At 32.9% G+C, this 21,186-nt stretch overlaps 2 protein-coding genes across 3 annotated transcripts; both read right to left on the bottom strand.

Moving 5' to 3' along the window:
• Positions 1–1,938: 1,938 nt before the first annotated feature.
• On the bottom strand, positions 1,939–11,124 carry LOC111697360 (uncharacterized). Of its 2 annotated transcripts, none has more exons than XM_023467345.1 (10): positions 11,010–11,124; positions 10,814–10,951; positions 10,709–10,745; positions 10,091–10,266; positions 9,231–9,329; positions 8,512–8,610; positions 8,025–8,051; positions 6,346–6,439; positions 5,472–5,557; positions 1,939–2,849 (listed from the first exon to the last, which is right to left on the bottom strand). In XM_023467345.1, exons 1-10 carry the CDS (start codon positions 11,105–11,107, stop codon positions 2,747–2,749), a joined length of 957 nt encoding a protein of 318 aa, XP_023323113.1. In that variant the 5' UTR covers positions 11,108–11,124; the 3' UTR covers positions 1,939–2,746. The 2 variants fall into 2 exon arrangements, with proteins under 2 accessions (XP_023323113.1, XP_023323121.1); XM_023467353.1 differs by having other exon boundaries at positions 2,775–2,820.
• Positions 11,125–11,152: 28 nt separating this feature from the next.
• Positions 11,153–13,926, bottom strand: LOC111697422 (uncharacterized). The gene is made up of 5 exons (XM_023467447.1): positions 13,618–13,926; positions 13,082–13,152; positions 12,822–12,897; positions 12,225–12,326; positions 11,153–11,207 (listed from the first exon to the last, which is right to left on the bottom strand). Exons 1-5 carry the CDS (start codon positions 13,776–13,778, stop codon positions 11,153–11,155), a joined length of 465 nt encoding a protein of 154 aa, XP_023323215.1. The 5' UTR covers positions 13,779–13,926.
• Between the last annotated feature and the right edge of the window lie 7,260 nt (positions 13,927–21,186).

The following is a 21,186-nucleotide window of genomic DNA, read 5'->3' as shown; positions in this document are numbered from 1 at the left end:
CATAAAAAACTGCATGTTTCCTTCAACTTTTCATCATACAGTCCCTTGATCATTTCATCTTTGAATTCTACTGACTTCTGTTTTCGGTAGTTTATGTTTTTAGACATAATTTCCTTTTTTCAGAATAATATCCTCTGGTGTCTTCACTACTTTCCTGTTTCCTATCTAGGAATTCCTGTTTCTGGCAAAGTTCTCTCTGTTTCCAGCTTCTTTTTTATATTTCCTGTAAGAACCTGTTCATTTTTCCTAATCCTTTGGGAAAAACAGTATTATCTTTCGCCTGGCTGGTCTTGTGATGCAGGACTGCAGTATTCTCTTTATATCTTCATTTGGGATCATATCCATTTCCCATTTCCTCAGATGAGTATCTAACTTCTTGCACAATTCTAATACTTCCTCCTGTTTTCCATTATGTTCAGGAGCACTCTCCATAAACTCTAGTATTCTTACTTCAATATCAGCTTCGATCAGCTCCCCCATCTCCACATATGTATTTCTGTATGCTTTCTCATACTTTTCAAATCCTATCGGATGTTTCATGCATTGTTATTTCTCGTCCATCTTCTTATCCTGCTCTAGCATTATTTTCACTTCTTGTATCTTATCCTGTACTTCATATTGTTTTTCGTTTAACTCTGCTTTTTCTACCTCCTGCCTTAGAAATTCCAAATATCTTCCGTGTTCCAATCTTTTCTTCTTTACTTCCCATTCTTCAAGCTGAATGTTCCCCCTTGTTTCTCTGGTTTCCTTCATATTCGGTGTTCTGATCCTTTCATCAGTTACAACTGTCTCTTACAGCTCTATTCATTTTGAGTTCTGATTTCAATCTCAACTTACTGTGGTTTCCTTCTGACACAGTTCTTCTTGTTGACCTTTCCACAGGGTACTCACTGTATTTTCTTCCTGTGAGATCTTGGAATTTGACTAGGGTTCTTTTAATCTTTACTCTCACCGCTGCTACCATTTGTAGTAAATGCCTTACTCTTAAAAGTTTGTCTCAGCAGACTGTATTAGTCCAAACACAACCCGTCCATTATCCAAGTCAACCAGGACACAACCCACCTGGCTCTAAATGCCACACAGGAACACAAGAGTAGCTTATCAATCTAGCTATTGCTCAAGCTCTAAATGCCGCAAAGGGACACAAGCTATAGCTATCAAAAAAGCTATTACTCTGGCTCTAAATGTCACACAGGAACACAAGCATAGCTATAAAACAAGCTTTTACTTCGGCTCTAATTTCCACACAGGGACAGAAATGTAACTATCAATAAGCTATTACCTAGGCTCTAAATGCCACACAGGGACACAAGCATTTGCTATTTACCAAGCCCTTAATCCATCTCTTCCCTAAACGGGATATGATCTCAACCCGAATAGTCAACGGGGTACAATTACTCTTTACACTGTAATCATAGCAAAGTTCTGATTTTAACTAACTATATTTAAGGTTTATATGTAACAAGTTAAAGTTAATAGACGTAATAACAATTCTTACGACGTTATTTATATCACATGATAAAGGCAATCATGTTACATATTACAGCACAGTTGAAATAGGCTCATTTAAGATTTGCGTATTTATAGGATTAGCGAGGATAGATATAACATAGATAAGCTATCTCCACACATGTTTATAAGTTGAATGTACATTAAAAAGGGTTTAAGCTAACCATGTTACATATTCATTTGAAACCCAGTTCAAATGAAAAATGTTTTTTAGATAGAAGTTTACAATCATAGATAATTAATAATGTACAATGTACTGCAAGTTTACAGAATATCTGTAGCGTTTTGTAAGTGTAGCGTTTTTCTAGATACACCATTTTTTAAAGTGTCCCTTATTATTCAATAATTTTTTACCTTTTTCAAAATTATGGTAAAGTATATAGAACCTGTAATTTGAATTAGGAAAGGATTCATNTGTTAAAGCTAAAAAAAAAATCAATAAATCATCGTTGAAGAAGGTCTTATACAGTGTTATCACACAGGATAAGACACTAGAGACCGTTGTACTTAATCAGTGTTTTTTTCATACACATGAGTTTCCAGAAAAATAATTATGCTCTTTATTCAAGACAGAAGACAAAATTCAATCTTTAATACAGGGTCCCCCAAAAAAGGGTGAGACTGTAAAGACGACTGGAAACGTTGTGACAATCCCAAGACTAAATTAAATTCCTTGAATTTAGTCTTTCAATTTGGCTTATTTAATTATCTTGAAAATAAAGAGGCAAATTTACAGTTTTCAGGGAATTATGAATATGATGTAACAGACAGTGTTAATTCTGTAAAGTCGTCTTTGAAGTTTCATCCTTTGTGTATAACCCTGTACATAAGAATTTTAGGTGATTATTAATTGCGGGCAGCCCAGTGGTGAAATAAATTATTTCGGTATTCTGTGATTTGAACGGTGTAGCCGTCAATACTGATGTTAGTCGGCTACGTATTGTCATCATAGATTTAATTGTTACAAGTTTCAACCTCTTAATGCATTTATTAAAACAATTTAAATTAGTGTTTGAGCTGAGAGTGCAGTATTGTAGTATTGTAGTATGAGAGTGCAGTATTGTAGAGACTTTTTTTAGAAATTATTTGAGACCTATTAGACGTTTGTACGGTGTATTATTGCAAAATAAGAGCGCAAAATATAACTTTAAAATCTTGCCCCCCGACAAAAATTCTCTACAATACTGCACTCTCAGCTTATCTACAATGTTTAGCCAGACACTCCCTTTAATTATGATTAAATAATAAACGAGATATGTTCTAACCTGACTGTTGTATTGGGAGATTCTTCTATTGAAAAGTTGTCAATATCTATATACTTAAGCTGTGTTCCAATCCCTCTAAATTTTATTTTATTTTAATTACACCACTAGCTACATACAGGGTGTCCCAATAAACATGGGAACTGAGTGACGATTTCGATGTCGTCTTTTTAAATAATTCTTTGACTTTACATAGTGTATCTACTGAGAAAGTTGTAATCGTTAAGATTTTCGTCTGCTATGTTTACAATTTGTTTGTTTATGTTTGACTGCATTCGATTGTACGAGGTAAGGGGTGTAGACTGTAGAGCCTCGATGAGCCCTGCAAAAATGACCTCCGAGCCTCCAGATTTGCAGAATGACCTCCAGGCCCCACGAAACCTTTAATCGACAAATTTGAAATATTAATTCATTTAATTGATCCTAAGTTGTTTATTTGTAAAAGGTTTACATAAAGCTTGTATGCATTAAAGACGACCTTTATAAACAACTTTAATATCTTTGAAGACATCATAATTTGAAGATTATATCAACTCTTTCCAGTCCTTAGCATTAAATTTAATCATAAAAATGCAAATTAATGAGGGTTCGTCATATAGTAACAGGTATAGTGACAGGTAGATGATTGACTAAACATTCAGTCAAATAAATGAATTCTCTCACAAAAAGAAAAATTATTTATAAGTAAATTAAACTTATTCAAGATTAAGTACAAGCCACAACGCTGCCCTGTCCTGTTAGTTTAGCATGTTATAGATATGTAGACTATTTAAAAAAAATTCAACTTAAAAAAATAGTTCTTCAATGTTTTCTAAAGCATACAATAAAAAATAAATTCAAGGATTAAAAACTACTGTGTTCTGTGAATTGCCACTGATATCATTTGATTCGTACATAAAACCCTGTGAAATAATATGAAATTTATACAAAACTGCAATAGTTCTTTACAATTTAAGAAATTTGTGAAATTTAGAAAAACAAAAATAAAACTTTTTTCTCTACATTAAAATAGACTATTTAATACAAATTGTTAATGTATCATTATAAACTATTTTATCATTGTGAGATTTTTCGAAAAATAGGATTTTGGTGGATGTAAAAGCCAAATATTTTTATTGGAGACCAAAATGCGGAGCGCATGGAGACAGACTGACCAAGGCTTGGAGACGTAGCGAGAGGCACGTGTCGGAGACGGTTTTGCAAGGCCTGGAGGTCATTCTGTAAATCTAGAGGCTCGGAGAACATTTTTGCGGGGCTCATGGCGCCTCTGCACCCCATCCCTCATTGTACTTAGTAAAACATGAAAATTACAGTATACGAAATCGATTATCGAGTACAATAGGTGGCAACGCAGGATGTGTGCAATCTCAGTTCAGTTGTATCTACGTCATGAGTGTCAACTCAGTGTTATTCGTTTGACAAAATCATAAATCATAGTGATAATTAATTTTAGACTGAATGCTTATATTTTAGTGAAATCGGTCCAATTTAGCAGTATACAAACAAAGTAAACTTGTCCGTTTTCACTCTAGCAGACATTATGGCTTTTGAAATCAGGTATTACAATGCTATTTATTAACAAAGACGATCTCTAATTCGTCATTGAATGCCCATGTTTACTGGACACCCTGTAGTATATCCTATTCAATTAAAGAAACTTTTTATAAATATTTTTCAGACTTGATTTATTATGGAAATAAAGAGTTTTCTGCATTATCGATTTTGATTTGTGGGTTATACCTTGTCTATCTGTTCATCGTCAGAATCTTGTTCCTTAGCGACAACAGCAATAGTTCTTTACAATTTAAGGAATTTGAGAAATTTTGTCAAACAAAAATAAAATCTTTAATCTTAATTAAAATGAACTATTTAATACAAAATGTTAATGTATCATTGTAAACTATTTTATTGTGTTGAGATTTTTTGAAAAAAGGTTTTTGGTGGATTTAAAAGCCAAAATTTTATCGAAGGCATAGTAAGAGGCACAGAGACAGTTTTGCGGGACCTGGAGGTCATTCTGTAAATCTGGAGGCTCGGAGAACATTTTTTCGGGACTCATGGCGCCACTACATCCCCTCCCTCGTTGTACTTATACTTATAAACAAGAAAATTACTGTATACCAAGAAATATATATGTTCCTTGCTGTATACCAACGCAGAATGTGTATTGTGTACACTCTCAGTTCAGCTGTATCTACGTCATAAGTGTCAACTCAGTGTTATGTGTCTGTCAAAATTATAAATAACAGTGATAATTAAATTTAGACTGAAGTGCTTATCTTTTAGAGTGAAATCGGTCCAATTTTGCAGTATACAAACTAAGTAAACTTGTCCGTTTTCACTGTTCTTCTTGCAGAGACATTATAGACACATCTTTGCAGCCATTTACCGTTTTCATAAAATAAACTCTTGCAAACATTATGGCTTTTGAAATCAGGTATTACAATGCTATTTCTTAACAAAGACGATCTCTAATTCGTCATTGAATTCCCATGTTCACTGGGACACCCTGTAGTATATCTTATTCAATCAAAGAAACTTTTTATAAATATTTTTCAGACTTGATTTATTATTTATTTATCAAAAGAAAAAAAAAATCAGAATGTAAAGATTAGACGAGTAAGGAAATTTAGAATTTTGTGAAAGTTGAAAAAAATCATGAAACATTTGCCAGAAATTAAGAAGATTTAAAGCTACTACCTGAGAATAGTTTTTAGGTATTTGAAACCAAGATTATTTAGTTTCAAAGTTTCTAATTTAGCAAAGGATTCCCACTCTGTAAATTCCTAAAATCAAAGGATTCCCACTCTGTAAATTTCTAAAATCAAAGGAATTGAGCTTTTGCCACAAACTCAAATTTTCTAGTCCCTAAATATTGGCAACCTGATGGAAACCTTTAATATTTCAAATCTAGACTTTTTGATCTAACAGAATTCATAGTTTGAATTATCAACGGTTGTCGACATCTGGTTGAAAAGGTAAAGGGATAAAAAATAAGACTATTGGGCAAAAACTCAGTTCCTTTGACTACTAGAGCGAGAAATAAATTCAAACTCATAGGATATAAATGTATTTCCTTCTGAACACAGTTTCTTAAACAATTTTTATTTTTATTTTAAAAACTCTCTGATAGTCCATTTTTTCTACTATTTTTAATTCCCAAGTTTAGGCATTGATTTTGCAGTGTATTTTTGTTTTTAGATTTCCTATTTTTATCTATCCGACTTTTATTTTTGACATTCATAGTGAGTTATACTTTATTTAGCAAAGATATAAAAGAGTAAATGAAACTTTTGATTAACTTCAAATTCTTTTCTCTTTATTCTGGTGACCACTGTGTACCTGGAGGGGGGATGAGTATTCTGAATCAAAGTTCCAGATTATTAAATCCTCTATGTAGACCACTGTATACCTGGTGGTGCAGGGGGGGGGGTGAGTGTATGTAGACCAATGTATACCTGCAGGGGGGATGAGTATTCTGAATCAAAGTTCCAGATTATTAAATCCTCTATGTAGACCACTGTATACCTGCTGACCTAGGGGGGGGGGTGAGTATATGTAGACCACTGTATACCTGCAGGGGGGATGAGTATTCTGAATCAAAGTTCCAGATTGTTAAATCCTCCAAGGCAGGGAACAGTTTAGCCGCCCCACTCAGATAGTTGTGTCTAAAATAATAAAAACCAGACTGATTAGTCAGCTTATAAAATAGTATTAAAATGTTTGAATTGTATAAACTGCAATCTTTCCACATTTTTTCTTCCACTGTGCGTATATAATCTTTAACTAAACAGAGTAATTCACATATAATCCTATTTAATCATTATTTAAACAGAGGAATTCACATATAATCCTGTATAATCCTTAGCTAAACAGAGGAAGAAGGTTAAGATCAAATGACATTACTGATACGACTGCGTGACCTCTTAACTCCTCTAGTATCAATTTATTCAAAGAAAGAAAAAATTATATTTATCTGATAACATATAATATAAGTTCAAAACAAAACTCTTTAAAGGGACTGTAAATGAAAAATGAAAGGGGGTACAGGCTGAAACCTGAGAATCGCAGGAGTTGATTGAGACATAAGAGTACTATCTGATGTTCCTGTCTCGAGAAATTGATAAAAAACTGTGTCAAAATTATACCAAAACGTATATATTTAAGATTTTGTATAAGATTCGTAGTATTAAACAGATCATATTCAACAAATACGCAACCAATCTGAAAACAACAATATCCCAGAGGAGAATGAAAATCTTCAGTTTGCTCCTATTATTATTTGAATTTTAATATTATTTATGCGTCCGGAACATGTCACCAGAACTCCAACCAATGGCAGTGCAGTATTATTGTCAAGTGTCTCCGTCTGCATATCAGGTGACCAGTATACTGCACTGCCATTGGAGGGAGTTTTGGTCACGTGATACGGACGTATATCTTACATAATACGTTTTGGTATAATTTTGACACAGTTTTATGTCAATTTCTTGAGACAGGAACATCAGATAGATGTCTTATAGGTATCGTTCAACTCCTGAGATTCTCAGGTTTCAGCCTATTCCGCCTTTCATACTTTCTTTACAGTCCTTAAAATGAGATGAGTTACGGTTTAAAACATAAAAGATCTCAATCTTTCATTCAATTTACTTCCGTTTGACTTGATGGTTCCTCAATGGATGAACTTTAGCCATACTGTACGGAATATTTACAGTTTATTTTCCGTAATATCATCGTTTTCTGCAGTTTTACAATAGTCTTTTTTTAAATTTTGGTAATTTGCCATTAAATAGCTTTCCATTCAGACTTTTCCAATTTCCACCTTCAAATTGTTATATTTGGTAGCATTTAGGTAGTCATTAATTGCGTATCCTTTGCGAATATACCTATTTGATATTTATGATTTTAAAAAGTAAACGTCCTTTTATTCTCTACTCATCAATATGGTTATAAATCCTCTCTTCAGAAATTAGAAATCAATCCAAACTTTCAGAATTCAGCTGAGATATGACTAATTTAAGACACATTTTTTATTAACTTACAAAATAATGACTTTTCCTGTTCAGATCAAGTCTTGAACCCTCCATTCCATCTTTTGTACCAATTATTGATAGTAACTGCAGACTCCATCAATAATCGGTAAATAAGGTTCAAGGGTGTACATATCCACGGTCTGGGGAGGAGTAGTTTTCCTGTTGAAGGAGCTCAGCCTCTTAATCCCCCCCCCCCCATAATGCCTGATCAAGACTTTACCTGGAACTAGTAGTTAACTCAATAGATCTAGATTTCAGATATTCAAAGTTAAGAAAGAAATGGGAAATATCTGAAAATTGAAGAAGGTTTTATTCAATGATATTGTGGCCAGATATAAAAAATTTTCTCCCCCTGTTTGTATTTTTTTCCGAAATTTGATTCCACAGTGATACGAATTATGAATTTGGCAAATTGAAAATTTATCTTAGCCTACCATTGGCCATGGTATAGGAGTGGTAAGTCATCAATATAAAGTAATTCTCCAAATTTGTTTGTCTGTTTTTTTTTTGTCCGACACTAACTAAAGAACCAGTTGGCCGATTTGCGATAAATTTTTATTTGGTAACTTTTAAGAACCAAGGTAATGTTCTCAGCATGATTTGAAAAAAATGTTGGGTCTCCGGACAAAGCTGAGTTCCCAAGCTAGTTTCACTATAAAACAAATTATAAACTTGTAAATTTGATTTATCTGACTTTAAATATCTTCCTGATTGGAAGAATAAACTCAGTATACAGCTCGGAGATCTGAACGTCAGCAAGAATAGACCAAAGATGAGACTCCTGGATATTCAGCTGACGGAGATTCCTACGATGTCAGACCAATGAAAGGTCAAATAAGAATAGGATGACCGGGTTTACTTACATTATACTGTGACACCATAGTGCTGTTCATCGTTTCGGATTGTTTTTGTAAAACTTTAATAAAACTTCCAAGACTTCAAAACTGTCTTAAGGCTCGCTGTTCATAAACTTGGCAATACTTTTATCCTAAACATTCTTTTTTAAAAAGTCCAAAAAGATCGTTATAACACGTTCATTTTAGGGATCGTTTTTTGGTTCGTTTTAGCCTTTATTTTCTGTTAGGGTAAAAATTGTATAACAGTATAAAAGCAAAAACGATTGTTTTTCCTATACCAACACACCAAATGTTTTGTATGAGGACCGCCCTAAAACTAGTTTTATTGCAAGGAAAAGGAAAATTCCTACTTTTGTTTACAATTTTTGTTATATTTTAATAAAACTAGTTCTACGTCATAACAAAAGAAAAACATTGCCTTTCCCCTGATAATCTGTTCTTAAATTCTCACTGATATTTCAGATTTTTAAAAGTAGTCCAATCTTTTCAATACAACCAAAGATCATAAAATTATAAAAACGCCATTTCAAGATTATCACTCTTGTTCAATAAATGATATTAGAATGTACCTGAAGGTTGACCAGCATTGTTTGACCCCCAGCTCAGTAACATGAAGCGACCCGGAAATATTCAAATGGATAAGATATTCAGGTATTCTGTATTCAATTCTAGGAAAGAAACAAAAATAAAAAACCTGTTTAATCAATATTTAATAAAACTATAATTAATGCAGAATCTTATTGAATTAAAATATTTATTAATTAAAAGCACCTTTTTATACCAAAATGACTTCTATCGTTTTTTTACTGTGTAATCTGTAAATGTTTTTGTGTTTTGAGTTAAGTAAAATCTTAATTTCTAAATTTAATTTCATTTCTGTGTTCCAAGGTATGTAGACTACAGGTATGGGCGATAGGATTAGCGTTTTTTTTTAATCTGTGCCATATTTGTACTGCTGAAGAACTAGTTTCTGTGACATATTTGGACTGCTGAAGAACTAGTTTCTGTGACGTATTTGGACTGCTGAAGAACTAGTTTCTGTGACGTATTTGGACTGCTGAGGAACTAGTTTCTGTGACGTATTTGGACTGCTGAAGAACTAGTTTCTGTGACGTATTTGGACTGCTGAAGAACTAGTTTCTGTGACGTATTTGGACTGCTGAAGAACTAGTTTCTGTGACATATTTGGACTGCTGAAGAAATAGTTTCTGTGACGTATTTGGACTGCTGAGGAACTAGTTTCTGTGACGTATTTGGACTGCTGAAAAACTAGTTTCTGTGACGTGTTTGGACTACTGAAGAACTAGTTTCTGTGACGTATTTGGACTGCTGAAGAACTAGTTTCTGTTAGGTATTTGGACTGCTGAGGAACTAGTTTTCCTATCGCCCATGCCTTTAGTCTACATTCCTTGCTGTATTCGATGATGACCTGTTTTTAAAATGCAAATAATTTTCTTGTCCATCAGGATTATCTTCTGCAGATAAATCTTCGCAACTTTTAGTTTGTTCTGACTCTTGGTAGAGAAATGTTTCGGCATTATCTGGGTTCAGATAAATGTCGTCTTCTCTGAGCTCCCAGTTAAGTCCACACAACCAGAACAACCCCTGCACATGCAACTAATTAGACCAAGCAAAGTATTCACCAAGAAGTATCCCATCTCTGTATACAAAGAAAAAGTGTAATGCAGTTTCTGGGAGTAATTAATATAACTAAGCCTAGTTTCTCCAATGGATAATGCAATTTCGGAGTAAAATAAAATATAAAACTTTTTCATATATCAAGTAATCACCAAATGCCTATATCGTATTGGCATACAAGTGCAATTTTCATTTTCTGGAAGGATTTTATAAATAAAACCTTTTTCTTTTTACGATAGGAATGCCTATTGCAGATTAAGTATTGCAATTTTTTTGTACCTTCAAATGAAATATCATTTGTCCGAACCAACCAGTTGGAAAAGCGATACAAATCAGAATGAAACATGAACGTGTACGTTGTGCAATAAATATTTCATCAATGATATTTTTTATAATGATATTATAATACCTTATCTGTCACATCATTTCCAGAAATCATTAATACTCTGAAAAAAAAGTTTTAAATGGACATATTTGGAAATGAACAAATTTTTAAAGATTTTTCTACATTTACCTGAGAAAATTGCAGTTTCTAGCAATCTGCCACAAGATGGCGTCGTTGGCGGCATATCCTATTTCTATATGAACAAGACGGGGCATTTGCGCAATCATGTTAAAAATTCCCTGCATCTCTCTTATGCTTTGTACATTTCTAAAAAGAATAACATATAAATGATTATTTGATATTTTTACGCGGTATTTTTATTTACCTGTTTAAATACTGTTTAAGGATAAGTTTTTTAACTTGACTTTGACCAGTATCCGTGATAGTTTTGAATATTGAAGTGTATAAGTCAGAGTGTGTCATGTGACAATCAGACAATCTTTCCTAGATCAAATTAATTAGATAATGTTAGAAAATGTATACATCTTCCTCTCTACTAGGAGAATCTATACTTATATCCTTCCTATAGATATAAAAACATTTATATACAAATATTTAAATTAAACAGTGAAAAAACCGCCAAATTCTTTGTCTTGATATAATTGTTCGTTTCAAATGTCTAATAATATTTTCCCCTCGTCCATACCGTTGATATTTATTTGTTTCATTCCATATTTTCATTCTGAGGTGGGAACTTTAGAATGGTGGATATTGAGATTAATGCTTGATCATCTCTTTTTTTGATCTCGAAACTAACTTAATCTTGTACTTCTATCCTGAAAAGTGTATAAAATTCAATCAATCAGAGTCGCGTATTAGAAGCCGATAAATTTGAAATTTTGCGTGCCATTTAATATTAATATACAGAAACGGGAAGCACTCTTAATTTTAAAAAACCGGTTTTGATTTTTCTATACTATTTCTAATAAAGAGTGGATTAAGCAAGAAATCAAAAGTGTCCACATTGGATATTCGGATTAAGCAGTCGGGATTAATGGTTTCCCATTCTAAAGTTCCCAGCTCAGATCATTTAGTATTGATGTAAAGTGTACTCCGTTAAAATGCCTACTAAATATATGCCAAAATCGAAGTTTAAAACAAACCCCTGAGCCCAAAACTTAAGACAGGGTATCGTTATGAAAACCAGCTTTAGAACCCGGGTTTCATGAATGGGGTTATGACAGTTTTGTGTATATCAATATTTTTGTTATCAAATATTATGTTATTTAGTTTCTTCATATTCTCCATTTTTACCGAATCTCTTAAATCCAAATCTACACAAATATTAACACCCCAAAAAGAAAACTCGGAAGTTTCGTTCAACGATACTCTTTTAAATTTCGGGCTCTACAGACCCTGCAGACGCAGTATGTGTATCAATGTTTTTTATATTATTTTTTGAAAAATGTTACCGAAAAATATTCGGTTGAAGAATAAGTACCGTAATTTTTTTATTCAAAACGAGGCCATTAACTCCCGTGTTTAGAAGAAAACCCAGAATCATTTGTAATTATAAATTTTCTTGTTTGTATAATGTTTCCTGTTTAAAAGAAGAGAGTAAAGATCTGGTATCTGAACCTGACTCCAGTCTGCTCCAAACAATATACTCCAACTCCAGCCAAGAATGTGAAAATAAGCAGATCTAGAAAATAAACAATAATCCAGACAATGAATCATATAAGATTGATATATCCTGTTTGATCTAACTGAAAATTGAGTGCCGAGATTGAGTTTAAATGGTTCTCAAAGCAAATCAATTTTCAGCTGGAAAAATTAGAATATCTCCGTCTTTCTTTCAGACAGAGTTTCAAAAGGTATCGTTGTGAATTAGAAATGCTCCTCTACAAATGGAAGGTCACTTGAAAATATGGCCACATTCCCTTAAAGGTCATCACTAAATTCGTTTTTTTTAAGGGTGACCAGACCCAACAGTTTCGCCCCTAGTACTACTTTACAGGGTTACCCACAAAGAATGAGACTGTAAAGGCGATCTGAAACTCTTTAAATCTGACGATTCTAAGGTTTATGTCTTCTATCTTGAATACCACCTTTTAATGGCTTATTCAATGATTAGGCAAAGAAAGAAACAAGTTTACGATTGCAGAGAATAATATACATATATACATATATATAATACCTAGTAAACTGAGTTGGAACAGAAGATGGAAGAAGAGATATATTATCAGGATCTGGACTGTAATCATAAACACATTCTGAAATATTAATTTAAAGGGATGGTTCCAGGTTTTCAGGAGGGTGGTGCACGACAAATTGCATAAAACTCTAAAGTAAGTTGTTCTCTAGATCAAACCTGCTTTTTTAATTCTCTTTCTTATCTCTAGTTTACCCAAAAGAGTATTCCTGCAAGTTGAATATTCTTTCTTATCTCTAGTTTACCTATAAGAGTATTCCTGCAAGTTGATGGTAGACTAGCAAGCCATGTTCTGAATTCTCCACATCTACCACGTCTTGCGTAAAAAATTGTAATGCAGTTAAACTTAAAATTACTTCTGTTACCCCATTAACATCCTTATTTTACTTCTGTTACCCCATTAACTTTTAACATCCTTATTTTACTTCTGTTACCCCATCAACTGTTAACATTCTTATTTTACTTCTGTTACCCCATTAACTGGTATCATCCTTATTTTACATCTGTTACCCCATCAACTGGTATCATCCTTATTTTACTTCTGTTACCCCATTAACTGTTAACATCCTTATTTTACTTCTGTTACCCCATTAACTTTTAACATCCTTATTTTACTTCTGTTACCACATTAACTATTAGCATCCTTATTTTACTTCTGTTACCCCATTAACTGTTAACATCCTTATTTTACTTCTATTACCCCATTAACTGTTAACAACCTTATTTTACTTCTGTATTATAATCTTTATATCTTTAATTATATTTTCTAAGTTGTATTTACCTGGAAGCAATAATATTGACAATTTGATAAGATGCAGCTTGAGTTAGTCGGGCAGGTTGTCTAGACGTATTCGATGGACCCACATAAAGACCAGTAGAAGTCCTTGACCTCCTAACGTCAGGTCCGACCTCCTGGACCCAACCATGAAACAGGTTTAACATATGTTAGCTTTAAATCAGAGACTGTAAAACATAAATGATCTCAAATCTAATTATCTGTAACTAGACCAAGTCCACAGATCTTGATAAAAATTACCACCGAATTGATAAAAGTCATAGAACTGGCATGCAGTTTCCTTTTCGTGACCATTAATCTGAAAAGATAATACTTTATACAGTTGAATACAAACTTTTTAGTGGCTTCAATTTAATACAAAGTGCACATATACATTTTTTCATGTGTATTTCAATTCTAATATAGAATATATATATATCTTTTCTTTTCTGCATCTATATACATATCTTTTATATATTTATTTTGACAATTTCCTGACAGTTAAAGAGATGTAAAGTGGAGCAGAAAATGTCGAAGTAGACCGATTTTTGAGGAAAAGATGCAAATCTTTGACTACAAAATTTTTACACTTGACAGCTTGTAAAAAAATAACAAAAATCGTTAAAAAAAAGAATTAAAATACTTTTCTTTTCTTCCTTAAATTACATTTACATTTTACAGTCTTGTAAGTAAGAAAAAAAAGCGTTTAACCCTATTCCTGCTGGGGGGGGGGGGCAATTTGACCCCCCCCTGTAGTTTTTTTTACATAACTCAAAAATTATTGGTCTGAGGCTGTTGAAATTTTCTGACTTTTCCTACATACCCAAAGCCCTCCCTTTAGGCCTAAAACCGGGCTTTAATACTAACTGCCTGAGTCCTCAGGCACACTGCCTGAATGACTGCTTTTTTCCTGTAACAAACTAAATCTTTGTTTTGACCCACTTCCACTTGTCAGATTTTGATAAAATTTAGCTTTTTGGAAAGCCTTTGACATAAGGAAACGAATTGCACAAGTTTTGCGAATTAAAATTGCAAATTTTTTGCAAACAATCTGTCAAAGGAAATGTGCACACTTTTAGTTTTTCTTGATTAAAAATCAGTTTATTTAAAATTTTGAAAATTATTTTGCATATTTGAAATGGCATGGTCAAGAGCTTTTCAAAAATCTATAATTTTCCATTTTTTGGACAATTTATTTTTGCAAACATTTTATTTAATTTTTGCAAATTTGCAAAGATTCTAAAGGTAGAGCACAAGAGCTTTCCAATGATGTATCATTTGTCATATTTGGACATCAAACATGGGATTTAGAGGGGGGGTCAAATTGACCCCCCCCCCAGCATATCCTGGTTTTCTAGTACCCCAGCAGAGATAGGGTTAAAAACAATTAAAATACTTTTAATTTAGTCCTTGAATTTCTATCATACTCTTGTCATATGTATCTGAATCTTCTAATGGGTAGCATATAGACATTTCTTGTAATAAAATATAAAAATACCAATTTAATCATTGACGACAAAAACGAATAAAAAGGTTTTGAAATATTTTTTAAATAAGACTTTAATGTCAAAGAAAAATATTACCTTTAAAAAAAGTTTTTCCGGTTAAAAAGTTTGAATTTCTTATAAATATATATATACACTTTCAGAGAAGAAATAATCAAAGGACACCTTTACAAAAGTGACAAATTAATAACTTCAGGTTCTGTACACAAATACACTTATAAAGTTATAACTTTGTTAAATTATTGATCACACACTGTTTTCTAGCAGTTAGTGGAAGAAATAGCAGACAGAATTACCTTTGATAGCTTTCCTTGCTACTTTCCTACTTTCCTTTCATCATGTATCTATCTATCTTAATATCTACACGAATATATATATATATAGTGCTAGCTTGAGAACCCAGCTTTGCTTGGACACTATTTTAAAAGTCAACTTTGAATTTTTAAACTGAGCTCCCCAGTAAAAATTTGAGGCAAATGTATATTTTTTAAACTAAATATTTTTATTTTCCGTATAGTTTTACAGGTTAATATTGGATTACATAAATATATAGCTAAATATAAATTATTCCATAATCAGACGTTGTACTACTATAGTTACTATACTAAATTCAAATAAATATGAATGACTTTCCAGAAATATAGTTTTTTTTGGCGAATTATGAATTTTCACGATGAAAGTAATCTTCGATCACAAGATCAAAATAAGTTAGACGTTTATTTAAAAAAATATATTTCTCCAAATCAAACTGTTTATTTTTTAAAATTTTTATATGATCTATGTAAAAATCTGTGATTCGCAAATTTTAGATTGAATTATTTCCAAATGTGGAATTTACGATCTAAAAAATAGAAACTTAGGGTTTAGTTCATAAAGAGCAGGGTTGAGTTTACAAAAAGTTGGGTTTAAGGTAGAGAGCACCCTACACTAACCACGGGATAAACTACAGGTCCTGATCCTGAGCAATAGTCCAGCGAGTCCTAACTTTAGAGACCATTTTCATCCATTTAAGTATAAAGAGTTTTCGTACTTGCTATTTAATACTTTTTTGTTGGGCTATGTCTTTTAAATATTTAAGTGAATAAGGTCTCTTTCCCTTTTTTAAATAAAGGTAGGACATAATCTTGTACAAATTCCGATACAGATAGTTGTGTTTAGTTTTACGTGATCAAGGCTAGATGGAGTTGGTTCATCAATTTGAATTCAATTGCGTGTTGGTTCATAATATAATTTATTCAACAATCTTGAAACTTGAAAATTTATGTTTAATTGGTCGAATTATAGGTTTAAAAATTTACAGTTTAATTGGTCATGGACCGAACCGTTAAACCAGTATAAGAGAAGAGTAGGATTTTGTTAAGAAAAGAGTAGGTTTTAGATTAAAGAAAAGTAGACCGAAGGTTGGTTCAGGTTAAAGAAACGCAAGATTCAGGTTAGGTAAAAGAAGGTTTGCTGAGAGAAGAGTCGAGTTCAGGTTTGAGAGGAGTAGATTTCAGGTTTAGAGAAGAGTAGGGTTCAGGTTAGAGAAGAGTAGGGTTCAGATTAGAGAAGAGTAGAGGTTTAGATTAGAGAAGATTAGGGTTCAGATTAGAGAAGAGAAGGGTTCAGATTGGAGAAGAGTAGGTTTCAGGTTTAGAGAAGAGTAGGGTTCAAGTACATAGAAAAGTAGGGTTCAAGTTAGAGAATAGTAGGGGTTTAGGTTAGATAAAAGTAGGGGATAAGTTGGAGAAGAGAAGGGTTTAGGTAAAAGAAGAGTAGGGTTTAGATGGAGAAGAGTAGGATTCAGGTTAGTATAAAGAGTAGTAGGGTTCAATTCAGTTTGAACCATACACATCTCTAACCCAAACCCCGCTCTCTTGTTACCTAACAACCTACTGGAATGTCCCAATACCCAAGAAAATGGCAGAAAATGGAATTACTATCCACTAAAAAAATGACCGAAAAAGGAATATTATCCACTAAACAAAATGGCTGAAAATGGAATTACTATCTACTAAACAAAATGGCTAAAAATGGAATTACTATCCACTAAACAAAATGGCTTAAAATGAAATTAATATCCACTAAACAAAATGGCTTAAAATGAAATAAATATCCACTAAACAAAATGGCTGAAAAGGAAATATTATCCACTACACAAAATGGCAGAAAAGGGAATATTATCCACTAAACAAAATGGCTGAAAATGGAATTACTATCCACTAAACAAAATGGCTGAAAATGGAATTACTTTCCACTAAACAAAATGGCTGAAAACGGAATTACTATCTACTAAACAAAATGGCTGAAAATGGAATTACTTTCGACTAAAAAAAATGGCTGAAAACGGAATTACTATCCACTAAACAAAATAGCTAAAGATCCACTAAGAAAATGAGCTATTTAAGATTTGACTTAAATTTCCACAACGGTAATTTTTAGATTTATGCACTTAGTTTGTAAAAAAAAATATAAATTCAAATCCGTTCAAAGTCTTGAATTCTGATTGGCCGATTTACCCCTTATTGGTCAATTTCTGATCCTTGAATAATTAGATACTGCAGTAGATATAGGGTATAGGAAGGATTAAAAAAACGATTTAGATTAAGCAGTCGTATAGCAGAGAGGATATGAGTTAGCTCTGTAGGAGAGGGTCGTTCTTTAGATACAAAAGTGTCAGTCTCAATTCTTTTTTCTACTTTTAGTTTTATTCTTTCCTATTTTCCTACAATCTGATACTACTTAATGTTAAATAAAAAGGTTGATATGTAAACTTTTAGGTTTTACGTTCTATTAGACTCCGGGTATCCTCTTCAGCAGTATCTATCTATCAAACTATTCGGAGTTTTCCTCCAGTCGGTGTTTTGGGTTAGAGCAAACAAGATATATATAACAGAGAAGGTTCTATTTCAGGTTGGAACTAGGAGATATACAGAGTAGGTTCTATTACAGGTTGGAACTAGGAGATATACAGAGTAGGTTCTATTTCAGGTTGGAACTAGGAGATATGCAGAGAAGGTTCTATTTCTGGTTGGAACTAGGAGATATACAGAGTAGGTTCTATTTCAGGTTGGAACTAGGAGATATGCAGAGAAGGTTCTATTTCTGGTTGGAACTAGGAGATATACAGAGTAGGTTCTATTACACGTTGGAACTAGGAGATTTACAGAGTAGGTTCTATTTCAGATTGGAAATAGGATATACAGAGAAGGTTCTATTTCTGTTTGGAACTAGGAGATATACAGAGAAAGTTCTATTTCTGGTTGGAACTAGGAGATATACAGAGTAGGTTCTATTTCAGGTTGGAACTAGGATATATACAGATCAGGTTCTATTTCTGATTGGAACTAGGATATATACAGATCAGGTTCTATTTCAGGTTGGAACTAGGAGATATACAGAGTAGGTTCTATTTCAGGTTGGAAATAGGATATATACAGAGAAGGTTCTATTTCTGGTTGGAACTAGGATATATACAGAGAAGGTTCTATTCTGGTTGGAACTAGGATATATACAGATCAGGTTCTATTTCAGGTTGGAACTAGGAGATATACTAAGTGGGTTCTATTTCTGGTTGGAACAAGGAGATATACAGAGTAGGTTCTATTTCAGGCTGGAACTAGGAGATATACAGATCAGGTTCTACTTCTGGTTGGAACTAGGAGATATTCAGAGTAGGTTCTATTTCTAGTTGGAACTAGTATATATACAGAGTAGGTTCTATTTTAGGTTTGAACTAGGAGATATACAGATCAGGTTCTATTTTAGGTTGGAACTAGGATATATACAGAGAAGGTTCTATTTCAGGTTGAAACTAGGAGATATAAAGAGCAGGTTCTATTATAGGCTGAAACTAGGAGATATACAGAGAAGTTTCTATTTTAGGTTGAAACTGGAAATATACAGGTTCTATTTAAGATTAAAAAACAGGATTTATACTGAGAAGGGTTTTAAATTATTGTTAAATTATCTAAGATTAAATTATGATTCCTCAACAATTCCTATTCTGCCGATCCCTTCATGATTTCGTAAAAAGTTGCGTTTTATGATAAATGTATTAAAGTTCAATCTTGTAAATGTTACTTTTAGAAACTATTTTTATTACAAGCTGTTGAATTTATGTGTTAAGCCCGGGAAAATCTAAAATAGTAAACAAAATTTAAAATAACTTTCAAGATTGCCTTTACCATAAAAAAATCGATCACGCAACACGCCACACTGAACTAACAACAGAGAGAAGCATCCTGCTTCTTTTATTTGAAATCAAACGTGTTTTCGTCTATATTTCAACAATCTTTAAGCTTACAGATTTGTTTATTTTATACTTTTTCAAAATGTATATGCCAACAAAAAATTATTTAAGAAAAAAGGCTGTAAAGTTATGTATAAGGGGTCAAATTGTGATCGGAAGTCACAGCTTTCTGAAATATTGACAGAACCGTTAAATCCACGTGACGCATACATTTGAAAACTATTTTTATGTTTAGAGTAGAGATAGGGGCGCTCTGCTTTTTTATTTGTTCGTTCATCGTTCGTGATCGACCCATTTCGTTATTTTCAGTCGTTTAGTACAAATTTGAGTTAGTTCGTCAACAGAGCCAACGATTTAAAAAATTCGGGAAAATACGGCTTGGGCCTAAGCTGTCGTAGAGCCTTATTTACGGCTTGAGCTTTCGGATTCAAGCTGCATCTTATTTTCCACAAAGTTGAGTTAAAAACCCGATTTAATATTCTATTTGGCGGATTTTCATGGTGGGAATTGCCGCACCGGTTTATTTTTGAGAATTGGAGCCGAAGATCTTGAAGCTTTCAAATACATGACACAAACTGTCGTCATAGTTGGGTCGAAGATTGGGTCTTAAAGTCTGGTTTAAGGAATTAAGGCTCGAGCCGAAGTTTTTAAATCGCGGGATCTGTTCAAACACTTTCCTTTAAAACATTTCTTTTGATAATCACTGAAAGTTATGTTGAAAATCAGGGGCTTACACAGGATTTGTCAACGGAGGTGGGAGGCTTAACCTTTTGAGATTTCTCAGGGGGGGGGGGCTGGAAATCATAGTTTTCACTTTCCCCTGTATACGCCCCTGTTGACAATCCTTATAATTAGTAGTTTGTGGTTCCCTTTGACACGTGACAGCTTCTGCTGGTTTATGTTTTGTAAACAAACCCCTGCGCATTGATGCCGCAGAGCTGTAAATATTCATTCATTCATGATTAATAAATAACATTATTAATATACCATGAATATTATCATTTTATAGATTCTAACATTTTTTTGTTTCAAAATTTATTTACAAAATTATGAAAAATTGGTAGAGATGAAACTTTTTGATGGATTCTCATAACCCCGAGTGCTTGATGTCGATATCTATTGCAGGCACTCTTAATTAAATGTAATGATCTATAAAAATTATAACTGTTCATATTTTCGTTTAAGTTGTTACTTGACTGATTAAAGCTACCTTCATGGATTACCATAACAGTTATACTTGTTATCCAAAGGTTGCTGCAAGCTCCCACAAGCAAATCATTGAGAATTTTGCCAACTACTTCATAAAAATTAAACCTTAAAAACTTAAGTGCTTAATGCTTAAAAATGTACATGTTTAGGGCTACAAAAGTATAAGTGAGTTACTGAGATAAAATCAACAGGCAAAGCATTGTGACACTTTAGAGTCGCCCCAGTCTTGAAAATCAATGCACCATTTCAGAGCAGTCTGGATAAATGTGCCCGCGGGATATCGTATAAAGATTAATTTAATCTGCAGATTAACAAAGCCTTCATCTTGATATATCTACAATACAAGAGTTCTCAACTTGGAGAGAAGAAGGTTAAATATATGTAAACAAAGAGCATTTTTATTTTATCAAAGAAATTTGTGCATCGTGAAATTCTAGACCTTGTACATTTTACATACATTAGGTCTATAAGTGCAGTTCTGAGTAACCTGAGCTTGCATCTCATGATCCAAAATCTTTCTACAGAATAAAGCTCCTATCTCTGATATATATATTTATTTTAGCTATAGCTGGCCAAACGGCAAAACCGAAGATAAATAGATAGATAGATATACAGATAGATAGATAGATA

Source organism: Eurytemora carolleeae, unplaced genomic scaffold, assembly GCF_000591075.1.
Source record: "Eurytemora carolleeae unplaced genomic scaffold, Eaff_2.0 scaffold104, whole genome shotgun sequence".
NCBI classification, from domain to species: domain Eukaryota; kingdom Metazoa; phylum Arthropoda; class Copepoda; order Calanoida; family Temoridae; genus Eurytemora; species Eurytemora carolleeae.
This window is presented reverse-complemented; position numbering and strand designations above follow the sequence as displayed.